Below are 22,476 nucleotides of genomic sequence, written 5' to 3' on the forward strand. Positions count from 1 at the left end.
AATATATAAACCTTAGTGGCTTTAAAGGAGAAGGAAAAAACATTTTTTTTTTTTTTTTTGTGGAAGTCGATCTAAAAATGTCATTTTGCCGCATTTCTTTAATCGATTCAATATGACAGTTTAATATAACTTAAAGAACAACTGGCAGATTTGAATTATGTCAATGTCAAATTCAGTTACGCAAAAATACAGATACAAGGTTTTTGAATGACAGCAACAAAATGCTTTTGACATGGTGTGTTGTGTGAATAATGTAACAGTAATACAGTTTTTTTCATTTTGTCCTCCAGAAGAGATGAAAATGCAGTGTGTCAGCTATAACTTGTAACAGCTATAAGACCTTCCCAACTGGCTTTAGGTTTCCAAGTTGTGGAGTTCACATCTGGGGTGTGTTTCCCCACAACAATTTATCTTAACATTTAACGAACGCCAGTTTAAGGAGCCATATACTGTAAATAGTCCTTTATTCTTGGCTCCATCTCTGCATTACATTTGAATTTGTGGTGTGTGGAATACCAGGAACACACTAATAAAAGCTGCCAGATTAGCTCAATTAAAAATAGTAGATTATATTTTTGTTGCTACTGGATGAGGTGTACACAATGCAATTCTATTGAGCTCAAATACAGACATAATACACAAGTATTTGAATCTGAATCTTAAGTTATTTTGAAATTGGATGTTGTATGTAACAGCTAATTTCACGTCCTTAAAAGTTTAAAACGTGAAATTATTAAAATTCAAAAAGGACACAATTACATATTTCAAGTTAATTAAAAGTTAGATATATTTTATTTAAATATACAAAATGCAGATTTAAATACTTATTTCAGCTTTAAGCTCTATACTGTTGCCGTAAAAGGTTATTAAGTCATTTAATTGTTATGTGTTATTAGTTTCTTAGGTTTGGAGAAACATAAGAACAATTTTAACCAATTTGAATCCAATCCAATTAATCACATTTTTGGCCAGAGTAAATTACACAGTTACTGTTGCTTCTTGCACACTGTGCTGTTTTATATGAAGAAAGGCGACATTAAAGATGGAAAAATGGAGGAATTGTACAATTGTAGTGTCTGAAATGTGGACCAGCACCAGGCAGGTCGTGCGCGAGTGCGCTAGGTCATGCATGCTAACACATTTTCCATCCCACATTCACGAGCAGAGCTTATATAACTCTATAAATTCTCCCCACAATTTCACGCCTTGCTTAAGCGCCTATAAGGATAAAGACCACATTCTATTGGAGGCTCTGGTCCCTCTTACATCCAGGCCTGGCAACAAGACCCACAGTAATCAATTATGTGGGACAGGGCGAACGCGGACTGAGCATAAAGGGCAGAAGCACTGCTTACTCATTCCTGATTTGCCCTGGGCTCAAGAGCTGCTGCTATTTCAGACTGGAGGTTCTCTGGGTAAAGACTGAGCCCTGGTTCTTCTGAAAAGCTCTTTCTGTGTTTATTTTCTCTCAGAGTGCAGACCCACCCACATTATAGTCAGACATATCTAAAAGAGCTTCGTCCAGAGACCAGTAACACGCAACAGCAAGGGGAGAGGTGAACAGTGAATCAGAGAGAGGGGCTATTTATGCTGCTATTTTTGATGATGGTTGAGGATATATTGTCAGACAGTTCTGTAATAAAGAGGACCACGTGCGTTTGGATTAAAAAGAGTGTGCGGTGTTTACCCGGCAGCTTGGTGGGCAGGTCGATGTTGCCGTACTCTTTAGAGAACTGGACTTTGCTCTCAGCAGGGCAGAGGAAGCCCTTGTTAGTCCAGACAGGGATGTCTGCCCTCAGTGCCCTGTAGTCCTGGTTCTGAGAGTGCTGTTTAATAAACACCAGGTAGCTGACAGTGATGTCCTTTGACTTTTCCTGTGAAGGGAGAGAATTGTGCCGCAGGAATTTAGATAGCTGTAAGGTCAGATGATTTTAAATGTTCTCTACTTAGGCAGCACAACTGTATCCATACATACTGAAGCTGAACAAACTTTAAACTCTGTATAATATAGGTTTAATTTTATGTTATTAGTATTAAAAGTGCACAAGCAAAGAAAAAATGTTATCATGTCACGGTTATGTAAGTAATGAGAATAACAAGGATGAGTTAAAAAATGGGCCAATCCCAAAACTTAAAAACTCTTACATAACAGTCCTGATTCATGATATGCACACCCCCACCATAATTTTAATAGGGTGACACAATTTCAACATTGCAGTATAAACTAATCAGATTGGTTATGCTAACTGAACTCAAATAGGCAAAAAGGGATTGTAACATTTCAGAAAGTTTAAAGCCTACCATTTACTTATCTGTGTGCCCTGTTTTTGCTACCCTTCTTCTATGAAAAAAAATTAAACTTTAAAATGACAAGCAGGTCGTCCTGCTGAGATTTTTTAGTGATGTTAATGTTAACATGTGGGGTTAATTCGGAAATTTTAACATGCTTTTGTTTTTTATGCAGATTACTAATCAATCACCAAGTTTGCTCATTTTACAGAACAGAGGTGTTCATTTCCTCTATGTACGCTCCCAATTATTTTTAATTAGTTTAACACTGGCACCTTCTAATATAAATATAATATTATAAAATAATAATATTTTATAATATTTACAATCTAACAATAATTATTTTATTTACATTCAGATAACCATGATTAAAAGCTTAATCTTAAGAAGAAGAAAAGGTGTGACTAATCATAACTAAGCACAGAATATAATATGTATAATGGCCTGTTCAACCGAAGCAGTTGAATCTTAGATCTGCATCAGATCTAATGCAGGGTAGCCAGATACCTCAGAATAGAGGTCATTTAAAAATACATTAAATACATAAATCAAGATATGGGTATTAAGACAATTAGAAACAAAAACAGCTTTCAAAGAAAAAGAGAGTGGTTGAGAAATAGTCATATTAATATATATTTTTGGGTCCACACAACGGCCATAAGTCGACCTCAAAGAAAGAAAATGTATACAGTACAAAGAAATTTGGTTTTGAGACATGCAAACTGCCTGTTTTTAAAAGGATTTATCATAGAGTTCAAATTTAGTGTGAATATTCTTAGTACCATAATGATACTGAGTAACATTACATTACATTACATTTGGCAGACGCTTTTGTCCAAAGCGACTTACAATAACAACTATGAAATTTTCAATGGTTGTTTATGTAGTTTTAAAAGTTATACATTAAACTATGTATTTATTAAGGCTACATAGTTAGACTGTTAATCAGTAGAGTAGCACTGTTTTCTGTTGTTCTGACCTTCCAGGCTGTGCTCTTCAGAATGGGGTAGATGTGCTGTTGCAGCACCTCCTGTGGCTCCAGGTCGTGCACCTGTAGTCTGCGGAGCAGCTCGTGCACCTGAGAGTTCCCCAGCTCATTCAGACAAGACAACAGGCACGGCTCCACGATGTTCAGGTCCTTATACAGAGCCCTCAGACCTGCAGCAGGGCAGAGAACAGGGGATGTGAGCGTTTATGAGGGTCAGAGGCGAGTCCAACTCTCTTTAAGTTTTGCTTGAAATGTTTCCATATTTTCACTGTTGTAACAAAACTGTGCAGAAAAAGAAATAATTGGGCCAACGCAAGATTAGTGTTTTATTTTTATACACAGTAAGCAAATGTAGGTTTGGAAAAACAAGACTGCAGAATTGTATGAATAAAACAGCTTTCAGAATATTGAGCACCGAGGTGGACTGATCATGCTTTGGTCTTTTGGAGCATGTGTTATTATTAACACATATTACTGTTACTGAGAAACACATATTCAATTAAACACCAGCAAATCTTGGTAGCAAACCTCACACTGTCTATATAAGGACAGACACTTTTAGATAAAAGGCAATTACAAGGTTTAATAGAGTGATGTTAGTGTTGTTAACCAATGTTACCAAAGCAACCAGAACAGATAAGGACAAATCAGAGACGTCACCAGATCAGTGCTAGGGTCAAAAAAAAAAAAAAAAACAACAACTTGGCAACAGCCAAACCAAACCGCAGAAACCTGAACAGTCTAAGATCAATAACCAGTCAGAAACAAACAATGAGTAAACACTCAGTATGCAACAGAAAAAGTTTGCAATACTTCACAAAGAACCCAAAAAAGATACTAACAAAAGTACATACAGCTCTGGAAAAAAAATAAAAGACCACTTAAAAATGATGAGTTTCTTTAATTTTACCAAACTGAAAACCTCTGGAATATAATCAAGAGGAAGATGGATGATCACAACCATAAAACCAAGCTGAACTGCTTGAATTTTTGCACCAGGAGTGGCATAAAGTTATCCAAAAGCAGTGTGTAAGACTGGTGGAGGAGAACATGCCAAGATGCATGAAAACTGTGATTAAAAACCAGGGTTATTCCACCAAATATTGATTTCTGAACTCTTAAAACTTTAAGAATATGAAATTGTTTTCTTTGCATTATTTGAGGTCTGAAAGTTCTGCATCTTTATTTATATCAGCTTTTTCTCATTTTCTGCAAATAAATGCTCTAAATTACTATTTTTATTTGGAATTTGGGAGAAATGTCTGTAGTTTATAGAATAAAACAACAATGTTCATTTTACTCCAAAATATACCTATAAAATAGCAAAATCAAAGAAACTAATTCAGAAACTAAAGTGGTCTCTCCTTTTTTTCAGAGCTGTATACACAGAACTGAAATTACATACAGATGACACAATTCAATACTCAGGTGATGATGAACATGAGCAAAGTTCATGATTGGATGAGAGCTTGCAAGTCCTCTTGAAAAGCGGAATTATTGTAAGTGTAGTGAAGGGATATATACGGAAGAGAGAAGAGAGAAGCAAAGTATTCTTGTTTAAATATAAAAGAAATGTGTTGTCATGAATATTATGCTTTTTAGAATCAAGTACATATTTTACTCACTGAACTATTCACACTAAATGATACTTCTTATCAGGGGCGCCCAAACATTTGCATACCACTGTAATTTGTTTTTAATCTTAACTTCACTTTACTACAGCTTATTCAGATATTTTATGCTAAGCTTGGTGTAGCATGGGAACACTAAAATAAGCTCAGATATCCATGTATTGGAATAACCACGCCTATCCCTGGTGAGCATGTGTGTGTGTGTGTGTTTTAGTGCACAAGTGACTATGACCCACTTCCTCTGGCGCTTGCCTGATCTCTTTAGACCCCGACGCTGATGTTTAATTCATCCGACATCCGCTTTTAGCCAAGCTCCTCAGCTTCACCTGTCAGCAGTGTCCTATAGAATCTGCCTCCCGGTTTTCCACTGGCACGTGCAATCAGCTCATATGACTTTCACAGCCACGAGCACAAAACCTATATGTTCCCCTAAGCAGGTTAAGAGGAAAAATACAGGTGTATGGAGTGTGGGTGCATGTGTGTATGTATTTATTTACACACACTTAAGTCATAATATCATGATGACCTCTTTGTTACTACACTTATTATTCATCTTCTCAGCTCCACTGACCATTTAGAAGCACTTAGTAGTCCTGCAATTATTTTGGTGGTGGATCAGACACAGATGCAGTGCTGCTGGAGTTTTTAAACACCACATACAATCCAGCCTCTCTGTAAGACACTCCAACCTGGGGGCTTTGAGTGGTCCAGGGGACTAAGGCGATCAAGGAGATTCAAATCCTGTTCGAATCCTGTTCATGTAGCTTGCTCTCAGCTACCAGAGCCTTGAGAGAGCCTTGCTCTCTCTGGGTGGGTAGGTGGCGCTCTCTCCCTACATCACTCCAAAGAGTGACATCTGCAGCACAAGGCTGATGTATTAGAACCGAGTCACTGCGCTTTCCTCAGAGTGCGCTGTGATGCTACTCAGCAAAGCTGCATCAGCAGTAGTACAAAAAGAGGCGGTGACTGACTTCACATGTATCGGAGGAGGCTTGTGCTAGATAGCCTACACCACCTTCCTGGGGCATCACCAGTGATAGGGGGAGTCCTAATGAGTGGGTTGGGTAATTGGCCGTGTAAATTGGGGGAAAATTGGAAAATTTGAAATAAAATTATTTAAAGAAAGACACTCCAACCTAGCTGATCCACCCTGTAGAAGTCACAGACAGATACTTCTCAGTTTGTGTTGATCATCCCCTAGTCAAAGTCACCAGCTTCTTCATGGCTCACAGGATACAGGCCACAAGACACTACTGTCAGGATATTTCCAGTTGATGGACTATTCTCAGTCCAGCAGTGAAACTGAGATGTTTGAAAATTAATAATATAAGAGATTCCACAATTCTGACCGATACTGTCTACGTTGACACACATGCCATGTTTGTCACACATTGCCATGTATTTTTGTACCTGCTGAATATAAAATGCAGTGATAGCGCTGAAGATGGAGCAAAAATATGTCTAAACCTACAAGAAAACCTTTCAGAGGGCAAATGCATGCTTTATTCATGGCTTACGCTCCGAATGCTTCAAACAAAAAAGGAAAAAAAAATCCCTGTTCTCCTGCAACCCGGTGCAAGTGATGACGCAGGTGGCGTTTTGCTTCACTACTTGTGCCCTCTGTGACTCACTGCATTTATTCAGGAGAGCTGCTCGAAATGAGGAGGAAGCGTCCTCTCTGTACAGATGGGCCGGGGAGAGGCTGTCTGGCTGAAATGGCAGCAGTAAAAGCAGACAGAGCAGCCCCCTGCTGCAAATGAGGACGTAAATGAGGAGCGCTGAGCGGTGTGTAATGTCTTGGACGGGATTTTCATGTTCATACCTGAATAAGACTTCTTTTTGTCACTGAGAGGAAAGAACACGCCCTCTGCACTGAGAGCCACCGTGCGGCCGTCTGCCAGAGGGATCATGGGAACGTCTCTTAGGGCCTGCAGCTGATCGTCTACCTCCCCGTACTCCAGCTCCAGAGCGCGGAAGTTACACGCCAGTAGCTTGGCCAGCTTCTGCAGGCCATTATCTGTGAAGAAAACTGTAATGAAGGCGTGGTGCAGACTGAATAAAAAGCTTGTGAGTCACAGTCCTGCAAATATCACCCAGTCACGTAATGCTGTGGGAGTACATTTCAATTACAAACATAAACGGCTCAAGTTTGACACCCAGCTGTTCAAAATGCTGTGGGCATGAACACGTTGTCCTTGTTGATCTGCAATAATTACCATATAAACTCTCTAAAAACACTCTATAAACACTCATTACGCAAGAATTTGAAGTGTTTTTTGCTTCTTCTGGGCTTTTCCTACAGACACAGAAAGTGCACATTTTAAGGTACTCTTAAAATACACACTTTATACATGCATTTCTGGACAAGCTGCAAGACATAGAACTGTCACTCGAAGTGAAAAAAGCCTATTGATTGAGGACCTGTAAGGCTTCAACAGGCAGTGCACAGTATGTCATTATCCTAACCAACTGTTGTACCTGACTGAAGGTCGCCGTGTTGTGCAAGGCTTTTGGCCATGGCGCAGATGACGGTGGTGATCTCATGACCCCTCAGCCGGTGGATGCCCAGAGAGTTGAGGAGGGACTGGGACAGAGCCGACTGTAGAACCGGGTGCAAGTAAGACAGATTCAGGTGCTTAAACAGCTCCTCTCCTCCAATCACCTCCTGGATCAGTGGGTCCTGACACACAGCCACCTGGGAAGGCAGCTTGAACTCTACCTTGCCTTCTGCAATAAGATGTGAGGTGGGGGAAAAAAACTCTTAGGAACAACAGAAGCATGGATATCAAATGCTATCAACCAGTAAAATGTGTTTTTTCATCATTTAATAGGTTATATTAATAAACAAAACAAATAAACTCAATAACACACAAGCAGTTGTAGTGCTTTTAATTAAGCACACCAAGTAAATGTCAAAAATGGAGGCTATGAAAGTAACTAGACCCTTATATTTATTCACCAAACACATTCTTAATAACCAATTATAAAATTCAGGTTATTCCACCAACCATAGATCTAGAAACTAGCAGACTCACCACTGTCCTCCTTGGCTGGCAGGAAGGGTTTACCCTTCAGCAGCTGGATGATCTGATTAGCCACAGGGTTGAAGAAGTCCAGGATTTCACTGGGCTGAGGAATGAACTGCAGAAAGTGGCAGAGCCCACGCAGTCCACTGAACTGGGGGTGTTTCTGTAACATTTTAAGAACAGCTGTTCATACTCTCATACTTTTCAGCATGACATACACAAATGCTAAGATATGTTCTAGTTGTAATGGAACCCATAAAAAAAAAGTTTAAAGGTGCAAGCATACAGAGAAAAAAAACACAAAACAACAGAAATGCACTTTACAGCTACAGTATAGTGCATATGCCAATATAACACTCTGTGCTTACACTGAAGACCTCCATGGCTTGGAGAAAGACCTGAGGGATCTCAGAACGAAGCCACTGATTCCAAGAACTGTCCCGATCAACATCCTCTCTAGAGGAAGGAATGTCAAAATCTCCTGCAGGGAGAAATTGAAAGAAACATTCAAACTTGCTAATGACTTTTGTTTCATTTGCACCAAATATTTGTATAAAAACAACCATAGTGGGCAGTTAATGTGAAGAATACAGGGATAAATAAAACCAGAATAAAAATCATTGACAGAAATATTAGGCTAAAATTGTTAAACAAAAATTCAAAGATGCTAACAGCAGCAGAAAGTCAAAAACCCACTTTTAATTAGAATTTTTTGTCTCATAAAAGTCAAATGCAAAACGTTGCTGGCAGACAAAACATGTATCTCCAAAATACCAACGTTTGTTCCTTTACAGTAGATGATTTTATTCCACTTCATTCTGGAATGTTGTTATTGGCCCATTTGTCATAAAAAAATGACACAACTAAAAACTGTCAGTTGCACATTGCAAATGACCAAAAACAGCAAAAATTTAGAATTTTGTCTTAGTATTTTGTCTGACAAAAACGATATGTATCTTTTATTGAAAAACAGAAAAACATTAGCCAGCCATCAAAACACTTTGACAAAATATAAAAGAATGATCCAAAAGGACCTTAAAACAGATAAAAAGATCTTTCAAAAAGTATAAAACAAAGTTCAAAGATACAATATGAAATTGACAGTGATATGTAATCTAATTTTTTTTTTAACTGAGCAAATGTTCATTAGTACAAACTTATTCCTGCCTTTGCAGCCTTTAAGTTAAAAACCAGAAGAAAAAACAATAAAAAAGAACTTTTAATTAATATGCTTTTTCACCACATACGCTGCATCATCTCAGAAAAAGATCTGAAGATTCTATTAAAGAATGCTGGAAAAACAGGCCTGATGTCAAACATCAGAGATGCGCTTGTAAAATGACAAATAAAAAAAATATATTAAACAATATCTGGATAAGAGATGCACAAATGCAGATGTGTAAACGATAGATAACTGAGCTCCAACCTTGAACGATGAATCGGAAGCCGAAGCTGCGCAGCGGCAGAAAGGCAAAGACGGGCTGCTTTGGAGGCTGCACCTTCACATCACATGCGGCACCGTCACTGAGCTGGAAGGCGAGGGCAATTTCTGTAGACTCCACATCCTCTTTAATCTAGAAGCGCAAAGAATAACAGGGGCATTCGGTTTTAACCCAAACTATTTTAACCTACAGAGGGAGCTTCTTAAAAGACTGTGAAATGCAAAGCATATATCAACACAATGCAAAGAGTGAAAGAGCACTGCAATGAAGCGGAGGGAAAGTTCATAGTCTTTTCCACCAGCTGCATTCTTAACAAGGGGGAGGAAAAGTGATGGAGGAAGAAGAAAGATAACAGAGAGATTAGACCGAGAGAAAGCAGCAGGTATTGCTCAGAGCCGGCCTGTGAACACCCTGAAAGTTCTCAAGGTAAAGAAAATTCAGTATTCAGTTCACCTTGTTTAGCTTGCTCGATTTTCATTTGAAAGAGATGAGTAGAAGAAGAAGAGAAGAAGAAGAAAAAGAAGCAGCTTTTAGTGTCTCTGGGGTGCAAACTGTGGAACACTTACGCAACACAGACAGCAGCAAAACGCTGCACAGTACAGACAGCAGGTTGAAAAGATGCATTTTTTAAAAGCCTGAACAAAAGCCAATTAAGGAAGCAGGAAAATAGGCCAACAGAACTCAGCAGGAACGCAGGATCAAACCTAAACACGGCCCAGACAAGCTGCTATTAGTGATGCATAAAGAAATAAGTGACCGTAAAACAGAGGGATTGTGTAAGTGTGTGGTGTGCTGACCTTCTTAGGGTAAAGCAGTTTCTTCACCACCAACCAGCGCTCCACTCCACCAGTGTGGTCCACCTCCAGTATGTTGTGGCTCTGATCTCTTCGGGTCATGGAAACCAAGCGCTTATCAGCCTGAGAAACGCATGCACACAAAAAAAAACAACACACACGAAAAATCTTCCTTAATTTTTTCCCCACAGTTTTGCTCAGGTTCATGTTTGCAGGGGATGTATAGTGGTCAGTAGACATGAACCATAGACAAGATGACTGTTGGTAAGTGATTGCGAGGTGGGTGCTATCTATGGTGTTGCTAAGTGATTGATATGGAAGCTGGAATGCTGTGGTTTTTCAGGCACTTGCAATCATGTTACTTGGTGGTCGCTAGGTAGTTGCTACAGTATACCAGGTGCTATGGCACAGCAGGTTGCTATGGTGTCTCAGTTGGTCACTCAGGTGTTGTCAAATGGCTGATGTGGTGCCACATTTTAATGGCTGAGTGTTACAAGTGTATTTGTATCATTGTGGCATTCAAAAGATGGCAAAACGTTTGAACCCCATTTATTGCTACAGGGGGAAAATAATCTGGAAAATCTGTTGCTAAACAGCAACTAAGCATCCAGGCAAAAAATTATACACAAGCCCTGATCACACTATAAAATTAAACAAGCTGTAGCTGGAATAATGTTAACATGTAGAAACTGTGGGGAGCTTTATGTGGCAACATAAATAAGTAAATAAATAAAAAATTGGATAATAGTATACTTGTATGTATAAAAAAAAAAAAACAGTTCAGCACTTCATTAGGAACATCCTTCCAACTGTTGAGTAAAAAAGTGGCTCGATAATGCCTTGGTCTTGTGGATTGAGGAAAGTTTCATTGGTAACGGGGGAAAAAATATTAAAATATTAAGATATGTTTCATCATTAATTTTATGCCTTTTATCTTTTAAGAGGAGAGTCCAAACCTTAAAAAATCTCTTAAAATTGTGTGAATATTTAAGAACAAATGTATTAACTAAAATACACCAGAATTAGGGGGGGTAAATTATTTATTTGCATTAATGTTCAGTAATGTAAATTTTCATGTTTAATGATTAAAGGCTAGACTTTTTTCATTATTCATTATTAATTAATCTAAATATCGACATTAATCTAAATATATGGGTTTGGTTGCATAACTTTTGTATTTGCATACTACTGCCTTTTTTAACATAAAACAAACAATTAAGTATTAATAAAGTACTTTTTAGCACCTCCCCAATTAATCAGAGCACCATACAGTGGACGAAAAAGGCATTCCCACCATCCAATCAAATCTGTGAGGTACTAAAGTGCCTCTAAATGGACTCTACTCACCTCGTTGTAGATGGTGATGGAGCGCAGGCGGTGGAGGAAGAGCAGGAGGGAAGGGTGCACATCATGGAAGAGGTTCTTGGTCTGGTAACTCTCTGATCGCAAAGGTAGGAAGATTTTGGTGGTCCAGCTGCAAGTAAAGTAATAAAGGATATAAAGAAATTTGTAAAAAGAGGCCCCATATAGTTGCTGAATAATATGCCTTAAAATGTACTAAGCTTTGGAGTGTTAAGGTGTTAAGCAATACTAAGATATCTATCCATATGGCAATATAAATGTATTAAAATGATTTGTAAAATGTAACTAATAAAAAAAGCTATTTTAAAATGACTACGCCATTGAAAGTTCTGGAGGAGCCTGTTATATTTAAACCTCAGATATTTAGTTTGTTTTGCTTTTTGGTTTGTTAAAGAGTGGATCATTATGACCAGATCTAAAAAGCTCTCACTCACACTATCCAAGCCACTTCTGCCCAAGATCAGAGCAGAAAATCCTAAATCCTAAAATGTCACCACAGGACCTACAGTTATCTCCTGTCACAGTTAATAGACGTCAACGAGATGAGATGACACAAATAAGATTTTTATGGGAGCAAACCCAAGAACAGTTTTTGTTCCAGAAGTCTTGTTCTTTGTGTAGATGTTTTCTTGCAAACTTTGCACATTAGGTATTTGTGAGGTGTCCTACATTTCTCACCTCACAGTAAACCAAGCGTTAATTTCAGACACATTACGAGAACACATTTTGGTCGCATTGAGGTACATTTTGTGCTGTGCGCATCTGCGCATCTGGCACCTCAGTGTTTGTACAGGCAAGGGCAAAGTGCACATTTCTTTTCCTTCACCTCTTCTCAGCTATCTCCTTAGCGTTGCAGTGCACGTGTCTGTCCTCCTCTACCCAGTGAGGCAGTATGTATCCCATGGGGCTGCTGGCCTTGTCGAACAAGATGTGGAAGCCATTGGAGTGGATCTGGGGACAATCTGTGACTTTGAAAACCGATTTGAAGCCAATACCTTTCTGCCCTGCATTGAGAAAACAAACAGAAAACAGCAGCACTCAACAGATGTGGACAGAAAGATGTGACTTGTGACTTGTAATGAGGCGAACAGCAATTCTATTGTTGTCACTCTGGTCTTGGCATGCAGTAACTGCAGTATGTAACTGGTAAAATATACAGAACGTTAATCACAACTGCTAAAAACTGCATAACCGCATTTCTTGTCAGCTTGTCTAGAAATGCATGTGGATAGTGTGTCCTTCCAATTCATATACAAATTCTCAAAATGTTGTTTTAACCCCTTAAAATGCAAAACCCAAATACAAAACCCTTTTTTCTGCAGTAAAATAACATATTTACATTCTGAAAATTTGAGGACAATTAAAATCTCCTACAGGACAATTGGAGAAGCTGCCTGTTCACTCTCTACTCCACTTAATAATTCCAGATCAGTAACAAGAATCAACCCAAACTCTGCATGTTTGAAAATAAAAATAAAAAAACTAGACAAACATAATGAAACTAAAGGATTGGAGGACACAAACTGTTTGATTTGTGTTCAGGAAAATATTGATTTAAAAAAAAATTAAATGAAAAAGTTCAGAAAAGAGACAATTTTATGATTTTATTCATTATATTTTGACATTAGCAGATTGACTTAAATATATATATTAAATATTTTCTATTACAATTACGCTTTTCAGTAATGTTCCTCATCAAACATAAAATGTAATGCTTGAATAAAATTCCTCAAGATTTATAAGTGGTATAATGACATACGTAAGTGGTATAATCTGACAGACAACTGACAAAATCCTGGCCTGTTAACCTTCGGACGTAAGCAGTTACAAAAGCATGTTACACTAGCTAGCAGTGTGCACCTACAGACAAGCTGGCGTAATTGTGGAGCAACAAGGAAAGGGGGTTATTGCACATACGGTAAGGGGATTGCATCTATGAGACAGCATACCAGACAACAAACAACAATAAATAATAGCAAGTGCTCCAAAAAGTAAGCACTACATGTGGTATGAAGTGGAGTGATAGTGAATTTCAGGCATAAAAAAGTGCAGTGTAATACCATGTGCAGGCAAATACAAGTATGTCGCTCACCTATATAGCCACAGATGTGCTTTCCTTTGGTGCTTTTGCCTACATCACAGATGGCACGCACATTCTTCTCCTCAAAGCCGCACTCATTGTTCAGGATGGTGATGCAGTCTTTCTGAACCACAAAAGCCAGAGCAGGCTGCTCCGTTCCGTCCTGTGGGTAGCTGTTATCATCAGCATTCTGCCCACAAACAAGAAATATTTATTACATTGATAGTTTACAATCAATGACACCAAGTATACCAAGAATATACAGCATAACAGCTATGACAAGAAAAACACAAGAAAGTTATATAAAGGATTTGCACTGGGTGAAAATATCACATTGTAGAAAGAGGCAGGCAGGATATGAGTCTCATCAGGCATTAAACCCATTATAGACTATGAACTATGTTAGGAACTGTGACAGTTTTAGCAGTCTAGGGCAGTGACCTGAATGAGCTCCAGCACAAAGTGCGTGTCCTTGCTGTAGAGCTCGGTGGAGAGGCGTTCCAGACTGCGACCCGTCCTCGCCTGGTGCTTCTTCATCAGGTTCTGGCCCTCTTCATTCAGCTCCACCCCAATACCAAACTCACTCTTCCTGCAGAGGTCAGAGAAAACCAGATGAAAATACACAGCAGTGTTGCTACATGGTTGCTATGGGGTGCAGTGGTGTTGCTACATGGTTGCTGTGGTGTTCAGTGGTTGCAATTGTGTGCAGTGGTTGCAGGGGTGTTGCAAAGTGTTGCAAAGTGGTTGCAATGGTGTTCAGTGGTTGCAGTGGCGTTGCTACACGGCTGCTATAGTATGCAGTGGTTGCAATTGTGTGCAATGGTTGCAGGGGTGTTGCTACAGTGTGCAAAGTGGTTGCAATAGTGCTAAGCGATTGCAATTGTGTGCAGTGGTTGCTACATGGTTACTATGGTGTGCTACATGGTTGCTATGGTGTGCAGTGGTGTTGCTATATGGTTGCTGTGGCGTTCAGTGGTTGCAATTGTGTGCAGTGGTTGCAGGGGTGTTGCTACAGTGTTGCAAAGTGGTTGCAATGGTGTTCAGTGGTTGCAGCGGTATTGCTACACGGCTGCTATAGTATGCAGTGGTTGCAATTGTGTGCAATGGTTGCAGGGGTGTTGCTACAGTGTGCAAAGTGGTTGCAATAGTGCTAAGCGATTGCAATTGTGTGCAGTGGTTGCTACATGGTTACTATGGTGTGCTACATGGTTGCTATGGGGTGCAGTGGTGTTGCTATATGGTTGCTGTGGTGTTCAGTGGTTGCAATTGTGTGCAGTGGTTGCAGGGGTGTTGCTACAGTGTTGCAAAGTGGTTGCAATGGTGTTCAGTGGTTGCAGCTGTATTGCTAAATGGTTGCTATGGTGTTCAGTGAATGCAGCAGTATTGCTACATGGTTGCTATGGTGTTCAGTGGTTGAAATTGTGTGCAGTGGTGTTGCTACATGGTTGCTATGATGTGCAGTGGTGTTGCCGCATGGTCGCTATAATGTGCAGTGGTTGCAATTGTGTTCAATGGGTGCAGTGATGTTCAGTGGTTGCAGGGGTGTTGTTATATGGTTGCTATAGTGTGCGCTGGTTTGACTGGTCTACAGTGGTTACAGTAGTGAGGTGGTTCCTATGGAGTTAGTTGTTGAAATGGTGTTTACTGGTTGCAGTGGTGTTGCTACATGGGTGCTACGGCATGCAGTGTTTGCAATTGTGTGCAGTGGTTACAGGGGGGTTGCTACAGTGCTGCAAAGGGGTTGCAATAGTGTTGATACATAGCTAGCAGGCAAAATTCAGAGATTGTTCTGATAATAATCATATCCAGTATCACCTAAACATTCTGCTCTGCTAAATGCACCAAATACTAGTTTAAAGTAAGAGTCACAATGAACAAAAACAAACATTTATGCAATGCTGTTATTGTTGTTTTTACTGGCCAATATAATTCTTAAATTATTTGATTTTAAGTTCCCAGATATGTGTTATGTGAATTTTGAATGGGACAAAAAAGGCTATTGCTGTGCATACAGCCTGGTTTTGCAGAAAAAAGCATACCATTTTTCACCTTTTTTAAGGAATAATTTAAATGAAAAGAAATAGTGCTGTAACTATTGTAATCTCTCAACACAGAACATAAAAAACACTGTAATTAATTTTGCAGTTATGTAACTGCATGCACATAATGATGCAATATAAGCAGAGCAAAAACAGGGCCAGAAGCAATTAAGAATTTTTATATATTAATTAACTTTCTACTGGATCTAAAGGAGTTAAAACACAAAAACAGTGAGAGGTGGGTTAACCTGATGTCTTCGACGACAGCCCTCTGCTGACTGATGCGCTCAGTAGCTTCAGATTCTTCAGACTGTTCTTCAGAAGATTCCTCTACTGCTTCATCCTTATCATCCTCCTCTTTACTCTCAGCGCTGAGGTGGTCTTCATCGTTCTGCTCAGACGCCAGCTCAAAAAGATCTTCATCTTGATCAACTTCCTCCTCACTGGCATCACTGGCATCATTAGCATCATTCTTGGCAACATCATTAACACCTTAATGTACAGAGAGTGTATGTTCAGTGTAAACATCTGCCCCCGATGCTGTTCTTATTCACAGTATATGTACAGTATAAATTCTTTGGTCAGTTTTAAGAACCCTGTATGGTAAAAGAGGAGAGGAGCAGTGGGGGTAAGAACTCACTCTGCTGAGCAGCTTTAGCGGGAGTGGAGCAGCTGGAGCTGGAGCGAGCACTGAGCACAGACTCCTCCAACAAATCCTCACTGTCAGCCAGACTCAACATAGACGAGCCTTCACTCAGAGTGTCAGCCACCATGTTCTGCAGAGAAACACAACAATTTAGATCCTCAAATTCTGCAAGACATAACCAGAGCTTCTTTTTACAAACTATACAGCGACTGCACTCACATTGGGCAGGAACTATTATTGTGTCCCACGATTCTTCCATGTACCTTGAAAGCTAACATATAGGCAACCATATATACTTTATTTCCTTACCTTAGAAGTTCAGGTTTTGACCAAACCTTATACACATTTGTAGGACAGTAAACACCATGATTAGGGAAGCACTGATATAGCACTGATACAGATATCTGATATTATACATGTACATACCTGCCAATTTCGATATACATTTATATATTTATATCTTATAGAGAGACCAGACACCCCGCTATAACTTTAAAACGTTTGAAAATAAAATAATTAAAAACAAAATAAATAAATCTTGCCTAAATCAACCAATTTTAAAGTAGCGTGGCCAGTGTCGCCCAACTGTAGTTGTGTGGCCAGCATTGCTCAGTCTTTTTTCTTGCATAAAATAAGCAATATTTTAAAAATAGTATCGGTTTGACATTTCTGGTAATGCAGATCATTAAAAAAAGGCGATATCAATAAAATTCCGTTATCATTGTGCATCCCTATTTTTTTTTAAACAATGGATATCAATCTTAGAAATGATTTTAGAATAAAACCTAAAATAATGATAAAAAAAAATTCAAAACAATTTAAATGAGAAAAATGACTAGTTTCATATAAAATAAATAATAGTTTAATCTAAAATATTAAATAAATGCAAATCTTTACTAATATATATATATATATATATATATATATATATATATATATATATATATAGTTTTTATTTATTTTATTTATTTAAACTGACATTAAAAGAAAAGATTTAAAGTCTTGGTATCTAATAATTAAAGAAAAACAAGCAAAACAGAAAGTACCATTTTATGGTAAATAATATGTAAGTGTAAGTCTTAATTTTGGAGTTTCCAGTAATTCTGTATGTTTTATTGTGTAAAAAAAAAAAAAAAAAATACTGAACACATAAACAGACCACAGAACACAATGTTGTGTCCTGGTAACTTAACAGTTTAATTGGAAAAAAAAAACAATATTTTAATGAGTTCCTCCATACCTTGGCTGTGTGTGAGGGAACTTCAGGAGGTGCTGGTAAGATGAGTTTGGAGTGGAAATGCCGCACCCACTCAGTGATTCCCAGTAAAATACCCATCTGATGGAGCTTGTTGAGGTACCTTGCCTCACACTTGGCTGCATCCAGTAGGACGGATTTAGACTTGGCTTGTCCAAGTACTTTAGAGAGGGGCTCCAGGAAAACCTACATGATACAGTTAAATTTTACAAATATAAGATGATATGATTTTAGGCTTTATTTTAGGCAGTTAAATATATGGTGAGGTAATGGTGTGTTAGACAGTTAATCATCATACTCCAGTAAGAAATACAGCAATGTTCAGACTCTAATCTGACTCTAAGTGCAGCTATGGGAGTATAATGAGTGTGGAAGAGCAGTTCCCCAGGCAGCAGACTAATGGTCTGACAGGAGACTGATCTTCTGACCCTGCCAGGAACGCAACCGGCTAACTGACACTTGGCAAGGGTTGTCATGCCAACAACCTAGATACTGTTCTTTTTATTTTCTCCCTGAAGTCTTGCCCACCCACCTGCTGTGTTTTTTTCACCCTTCTCCATAATGATATAACTAAGTGTGTATCACGGACTGCATTTTTCCCCTAGAGGCTCCGCTCGTTTCCCCAATAATTAGAGTTGCAGTGACAATTCCTGTTAGTCACTGTGACGCTAACCTTCTTAAATCTGGAAAAAGTTACAAAATGACAGTGTATTGATTATATTCTGTGATTTCTGAAACACACCTGCTGCAGAAGCTCCTTGCAAATTCTTGTAGGCATCTGAGTCATGCACTCCAGCACGAATTTGGTCACAGTGCTGAATGAACAAGCATCTTCATCATAGGATAAATCTAAGGAAGAAAAAACACATTCAAATAAAATACAAATCCCTCCTAAAGTTTGTTAGCTGATTTTATAGATCATTTCACATTAAAACTTGCTAAAAAATAAATAAATAAATAAAAGTCTAAATTTCACATTCCTAAGCTGCAGTCAGTCAAATGTTTGATATCTTTATTAATTCAGAACATGAGATGCCAGGCTAACACAGCTGACAAACACTGGAGATTTGTAAATTCATACTCCATCCCTCTATGTTTGTCAATGGAATGTGATACGACTTACTTTAGATCTATTAAATGATCTCCACATGGCTAAATAGCTTAAATTGTTTAATACTTCTGACAAAACAGTATAGTTAAGACACACATCTCTGTAGCTGGTGGTGGATTTGTATGTCCAACTTCTGCTTCTTGTCTCCAATTGGGGGTTCATTAATCTGCCTATATTGTGTGTAAAATTGACCAATGGACACAATAAAAATTTACTCAGAACCAACAGTGTTTTATTGTATAATTGCAGAAAGACTTCCAATTAACCTTGATTTCTCAGCAGGGCAGAAAAAGATCATCTCAACAGTAACCTTTTTATAACCTCAAAACTCTGGATGTAACAATGAGAAACAATGAGAAACAAAAAAGTTGTTAACAGCATTAGCCTAGAATCTCTTTCTGTAAACTATACTTCAAGTATGTAATTTCTTCAAAGATTAAATATTCAGCGGAAGGAACAAGTATGTAAACCCTTTGTAATGTCACGGTGTTCTGCAGAAGTTTGTCAGAAAATGTGATCTGATCTTCATTCAAGTCGAGTGTAATGAAACATGTGCCTAAAATAACGCCACAAAAAATGATGATCCTTCACGTCTTCATTGAGAAAATATCATAATGTTAGTGGAAGTATTAAAACCCTTGTGTTAATAACCTTAACTTTGCAAGTTAAAATATAAAGAGGATATGCATAACAAAGTGATTTCAAAGAATTTAGAAATTCACCAAAATTCTACAATAAGGTAAATGAGACAATTTAGGACTGTGGCTACTCTGCCAAGAAGTGGGCAGATTTATACAGAAAACATGACATTTACATACTTTTTTCTTGTATCAATAAATCAACAATTAATCAAGTCACTTAGATTTTGCAATTTAACCTTCTGTTCCACATTTTTAAAACCCCATGATTGTCCTTACTTAATATGTAAAGAAAGTCTAAAGCTGAAAATACTTAGATTTTAGTAATATAATGACAGTATGGATTTTTTTTATATATATTCATGTTCTGCATACACTTTAGGTGTCCATCTTATGATCAAAACTAAACAGAATCACTTGAGATGCCTAGTGAGCACAGAGCCACGTGACCATCCCATTTAGCACCAGTTGCTTATGAGTGTGCTGGAGGCAAGCCCTGTGAGAAAGTGTGGCGACACTAGCTCCTACCTTCTTGTGCCACTGCTGTTGCCAGTGAACTCTCCATGTGATTGGCCAGCAGAGCCGTGGGGGTGTTTGAAATTCCATCAGCCACCACGATGGAGACCAGGTGGCCTGCTGTTCCAACAGGGTCCAGGGCCTGAGCTGCTTCAGAGAACAGTTTATCACCTGTGGCTGTGGTGATCCTCAACAGAACTCCAGGAGACACTTCTAAAGCCAGTAGATCAGTCTTGCCTGTATCAGACAAAGGCCATAGTCAGCTATCAGAATGCAGTGTTGACATTAAAGATAAATATTTACAGCTCTTGGAAAAAAGTAGGAGACACTTAAAAAATATGATTTTCTTTGATTTTAACCAATTGGAATATAATCGAGAGTAAGATGCTTGAATTTTTGCACCAGGAGTGGCATAAAGTTATTCAAAAGCAGTATGTAAGACTGGTGGAGGAGAACATGCCAAGACGCATGAAAACTGTGATTAAAAACCAGGGTTATTCTACCAAATATTGATTTCTGAACTCTTAAAACTTAAATATGAATATGAACTTGTTTTCTTTGTATTATTTGAGGTCTGAAAGTTCTGCAATTTTTTGGTATTTTAGCCATTTCTGCAAATAAATGCTCTGAATTACAATATTTTATTTGAAATTTGAAAGAAATGTCTGTAGTTTATAGAATAAAAAACAATGTTCATTTTACTCAAACACATACCTATAAAAAGCAAAATCAGAGAAACTCATTCAGAACCTTAAGTGGTCTCTTAATTTGTTTCCAGAGCTGTTTATATGTGCTGTTAAAGTTAACATGTTTTCACTTTAATCTGGAAACTTGTATACATTTTTTAAATTACATGTAAATAATTTGACCAACTGTGGTTCTAAATGTGTATCAAAATTCAGTGTTTTTACAGTATCTTGGTATTAGTAATATTATCTGTTATAAGTTGTGTTTAAAAGTAGAAGTTCTGCTGTCCAAGCTCCAAAACTGTGGTAGCTGTATTTAAATTCCTCCATTAAGTGCCCAATCCTCACTGTGTTTAATGCTAAAGCTTGCCCTGAAACCTTTACTCTGTAGATTATGAAATTCTAATTAAAGAAATCTTACAAACTACACTGATATGTAATAAAATTAAAAAAGCATATAATGTGTGCCAAACTACACATTTATTTGTTGTTTATCCCTCTCAAAAATATTACGAAGTACAAGCCTTTTAATTGTTGATCTATCATGAATTACCACAAAATATTGTTGTGATTAACCTAATAACTTTTTCTATCAATAGTGTTTTTATCAACAGCATCATCAATAAACGATTAACATGTACGCATCAATGCCAGTGTTATCAGTCTGGCTCAGTTTAGTAGCACTATAGCTGAACTGTCATACCGCAGTATTTATCGATGAAGTCTTTGAGAGGACCATGGTTGGGCTGGAAGACCAGCTCCCATTGGCTCCACTCTCTCAGGTCCTGCAGCAGTGGAGCTGAAAGCAGGCTCGCCACTGCCTGTTCACGGCTCACCTCCCCCAGCAAGCCCACAGTCTCCCCGAGCCCGTCCCTGAGGTGAGAAAGAGGACACACGCACACAGATCAGACACCATGCCAGAGAACACAGCATACCAAAAACTAATACAATCACCCAGCTTTGTCCTGTTTTGGCTCGGGTTCAAGCTAATGACCTTTCTTAACCTTTAGAAGCGGTTATTATGGCTTACAATAAAAAAAATATTGCATAATTTGATAGTAATTATGGCAAAGCAATGTCACGTAACTCCTCGCATAGTTTTGGATCTGAACACTGTTCCAACTTCACAATGTTGGTCTGGTTGTGTAATTTGGGCGTGGATACAGCTTTGGTTAAATGTACGATTTATGTGCATCATGAAGTTTTTAGAAATTCTTGGAGACACTATACAAAAAACACAAGTGACACTATATCAATCGCCTAGCAACCCCCTAGGAATTCCCTTGCAGACACTAAATAAAACCATACCTAACCAAAACCAACAACCTTCTAGGCTGCCACTGTAAATAAGAAATTGTTCCTAATGATTTGCCTTAATAAAGAAAGGTTCAAAATAAAAAAAATCTATTTGCAACAGTTCATTATGTAATCGAAAGGTCTGAACAAAAAAATTAGATTTGTAGTTAAAGCACAAGTACTTCTGTTGTTTTTGTTCTTTATAAAGCGCTACAAACTGTCTCACTGTTTTTTCAGAAAGATGGAGCCTCTCTTGGTGAAAGTATGAGAATTAAATGACTTATGTAGGCTGTTAAATTTATACACTGTATGAGAATAATTAATACTTATATATATGATACCATGGAAACCACTAAGCAACTGGTCAGCAACTAGACAGTGTAACCACCACCTAGGAACCTTAAAGTAACTACTTGCAACACTGTTGTAACCACCTAGCAACACCATAGTGATTGAAGCTGCACCATATCAAACCACTTTGCAACAAACATAGTGACCACTTTGAAAGGCCAAGGAAACCCCCTATGTAACCAAACCATAGTAACCACTAAACAACACCAAAGCAACCACCAAGAATGACATCAAACACATACCAACCCAACAGCAACCAAAAAACAACCGTAGCTACATAATTACAAATACAACTATGTAACTGCATCAGTATAATTAAATAAAAT

The 22,476-nt window shown here is 38.2% G+C and overlaps 1 protein-coding gene across 3 annotated transcripts in view; it reads right to left on the reverse strand.

The window, feature by feature from the left end:
- The window catches only part of wu:fj29h11 (uncharacterized), a 57,825-nt gene that overhangs the window by 18,067 nt on the left and 17,282 nt on the right, over positions 1–22,476 (reverse strand). For all 3 annotated transcript variants that reach the window (XM_022667890.2, XM_007257235.4, XM_049464617.1), the window contains 18 exons: positions 21,207–21,376; positions 19,830–20,054; positions 18,295–18,401; positions 17,538–17,738; positions 16,292–16,427; positions 15,900–16,143; positions 14,054–14,201; positions 13,625–13,802; positions 12,359–12,536; positions 11,518–11,644; positions 10,174–10,293; positions 9,361–9,508; positions 8,303–8,415; positions 7,944–8,097; positions 7,387–7,635; positions 6,731–6,925; positions 3,269–3,447; positions 1,688–1,874 (listed from right to left, as the gene is read on the reverse strand). In XM_022667890.2, the coding sequence (XP_022523611.2) occupies positions 1,688–1,874; positions 3,269–3,447; positions 6,731–6,925; positions 7,387–7,635; positions 7,944–8,097; positions 8,303–8,415; positions 9,361–9,508; positions 10,174–10,293; positions 11,518–11,644; positions 12,359–12,536; positions 13,625–13,802; positions 14,054–14,201; positions 15,900–16,143; positions 16,292–16,427; positions 17,538–17,738; positions 18,295–18,401; positions 19,830–20,054; positions 21,207–21,376 (3,059 nt within the window). The remainder of the gene's footprint in view (positions 1–1,687; positions 1,875–3,268; positions 3,448–6,730; positions 6,926–7,386; positions 7,636–7,943; positions 8,098–8,302; positions 8,416–9,360; positions 9,509–10,173; positions 10,294–11,517; positions 11,645–12,358; positions 12,537–13,624; positions 13,803–14,053; positions 14,202–15,899; positions 16,144–16,291; positions 16,428–17,537; positions 17,739–18,294; positions 18,402–19,829; positions 20,055–21,206; positions 21,377–22,476) is intronic.

The sequence above is a fragment of the Astyanax mexicanus genome, chromosome 15 (genome assembly GCF_023375975.1).
Source record: "Astyanax mexicanus isolate ESR-SI-001 chromosome 15, AstMex3_surface, whole genome shotgun sequence".
NCBI lineage: Eukaryota > Metazoa > Chordata > Actinopteri > Characiformes > Acestrorhamphidae > Astyanax > Astyanax mexicanus.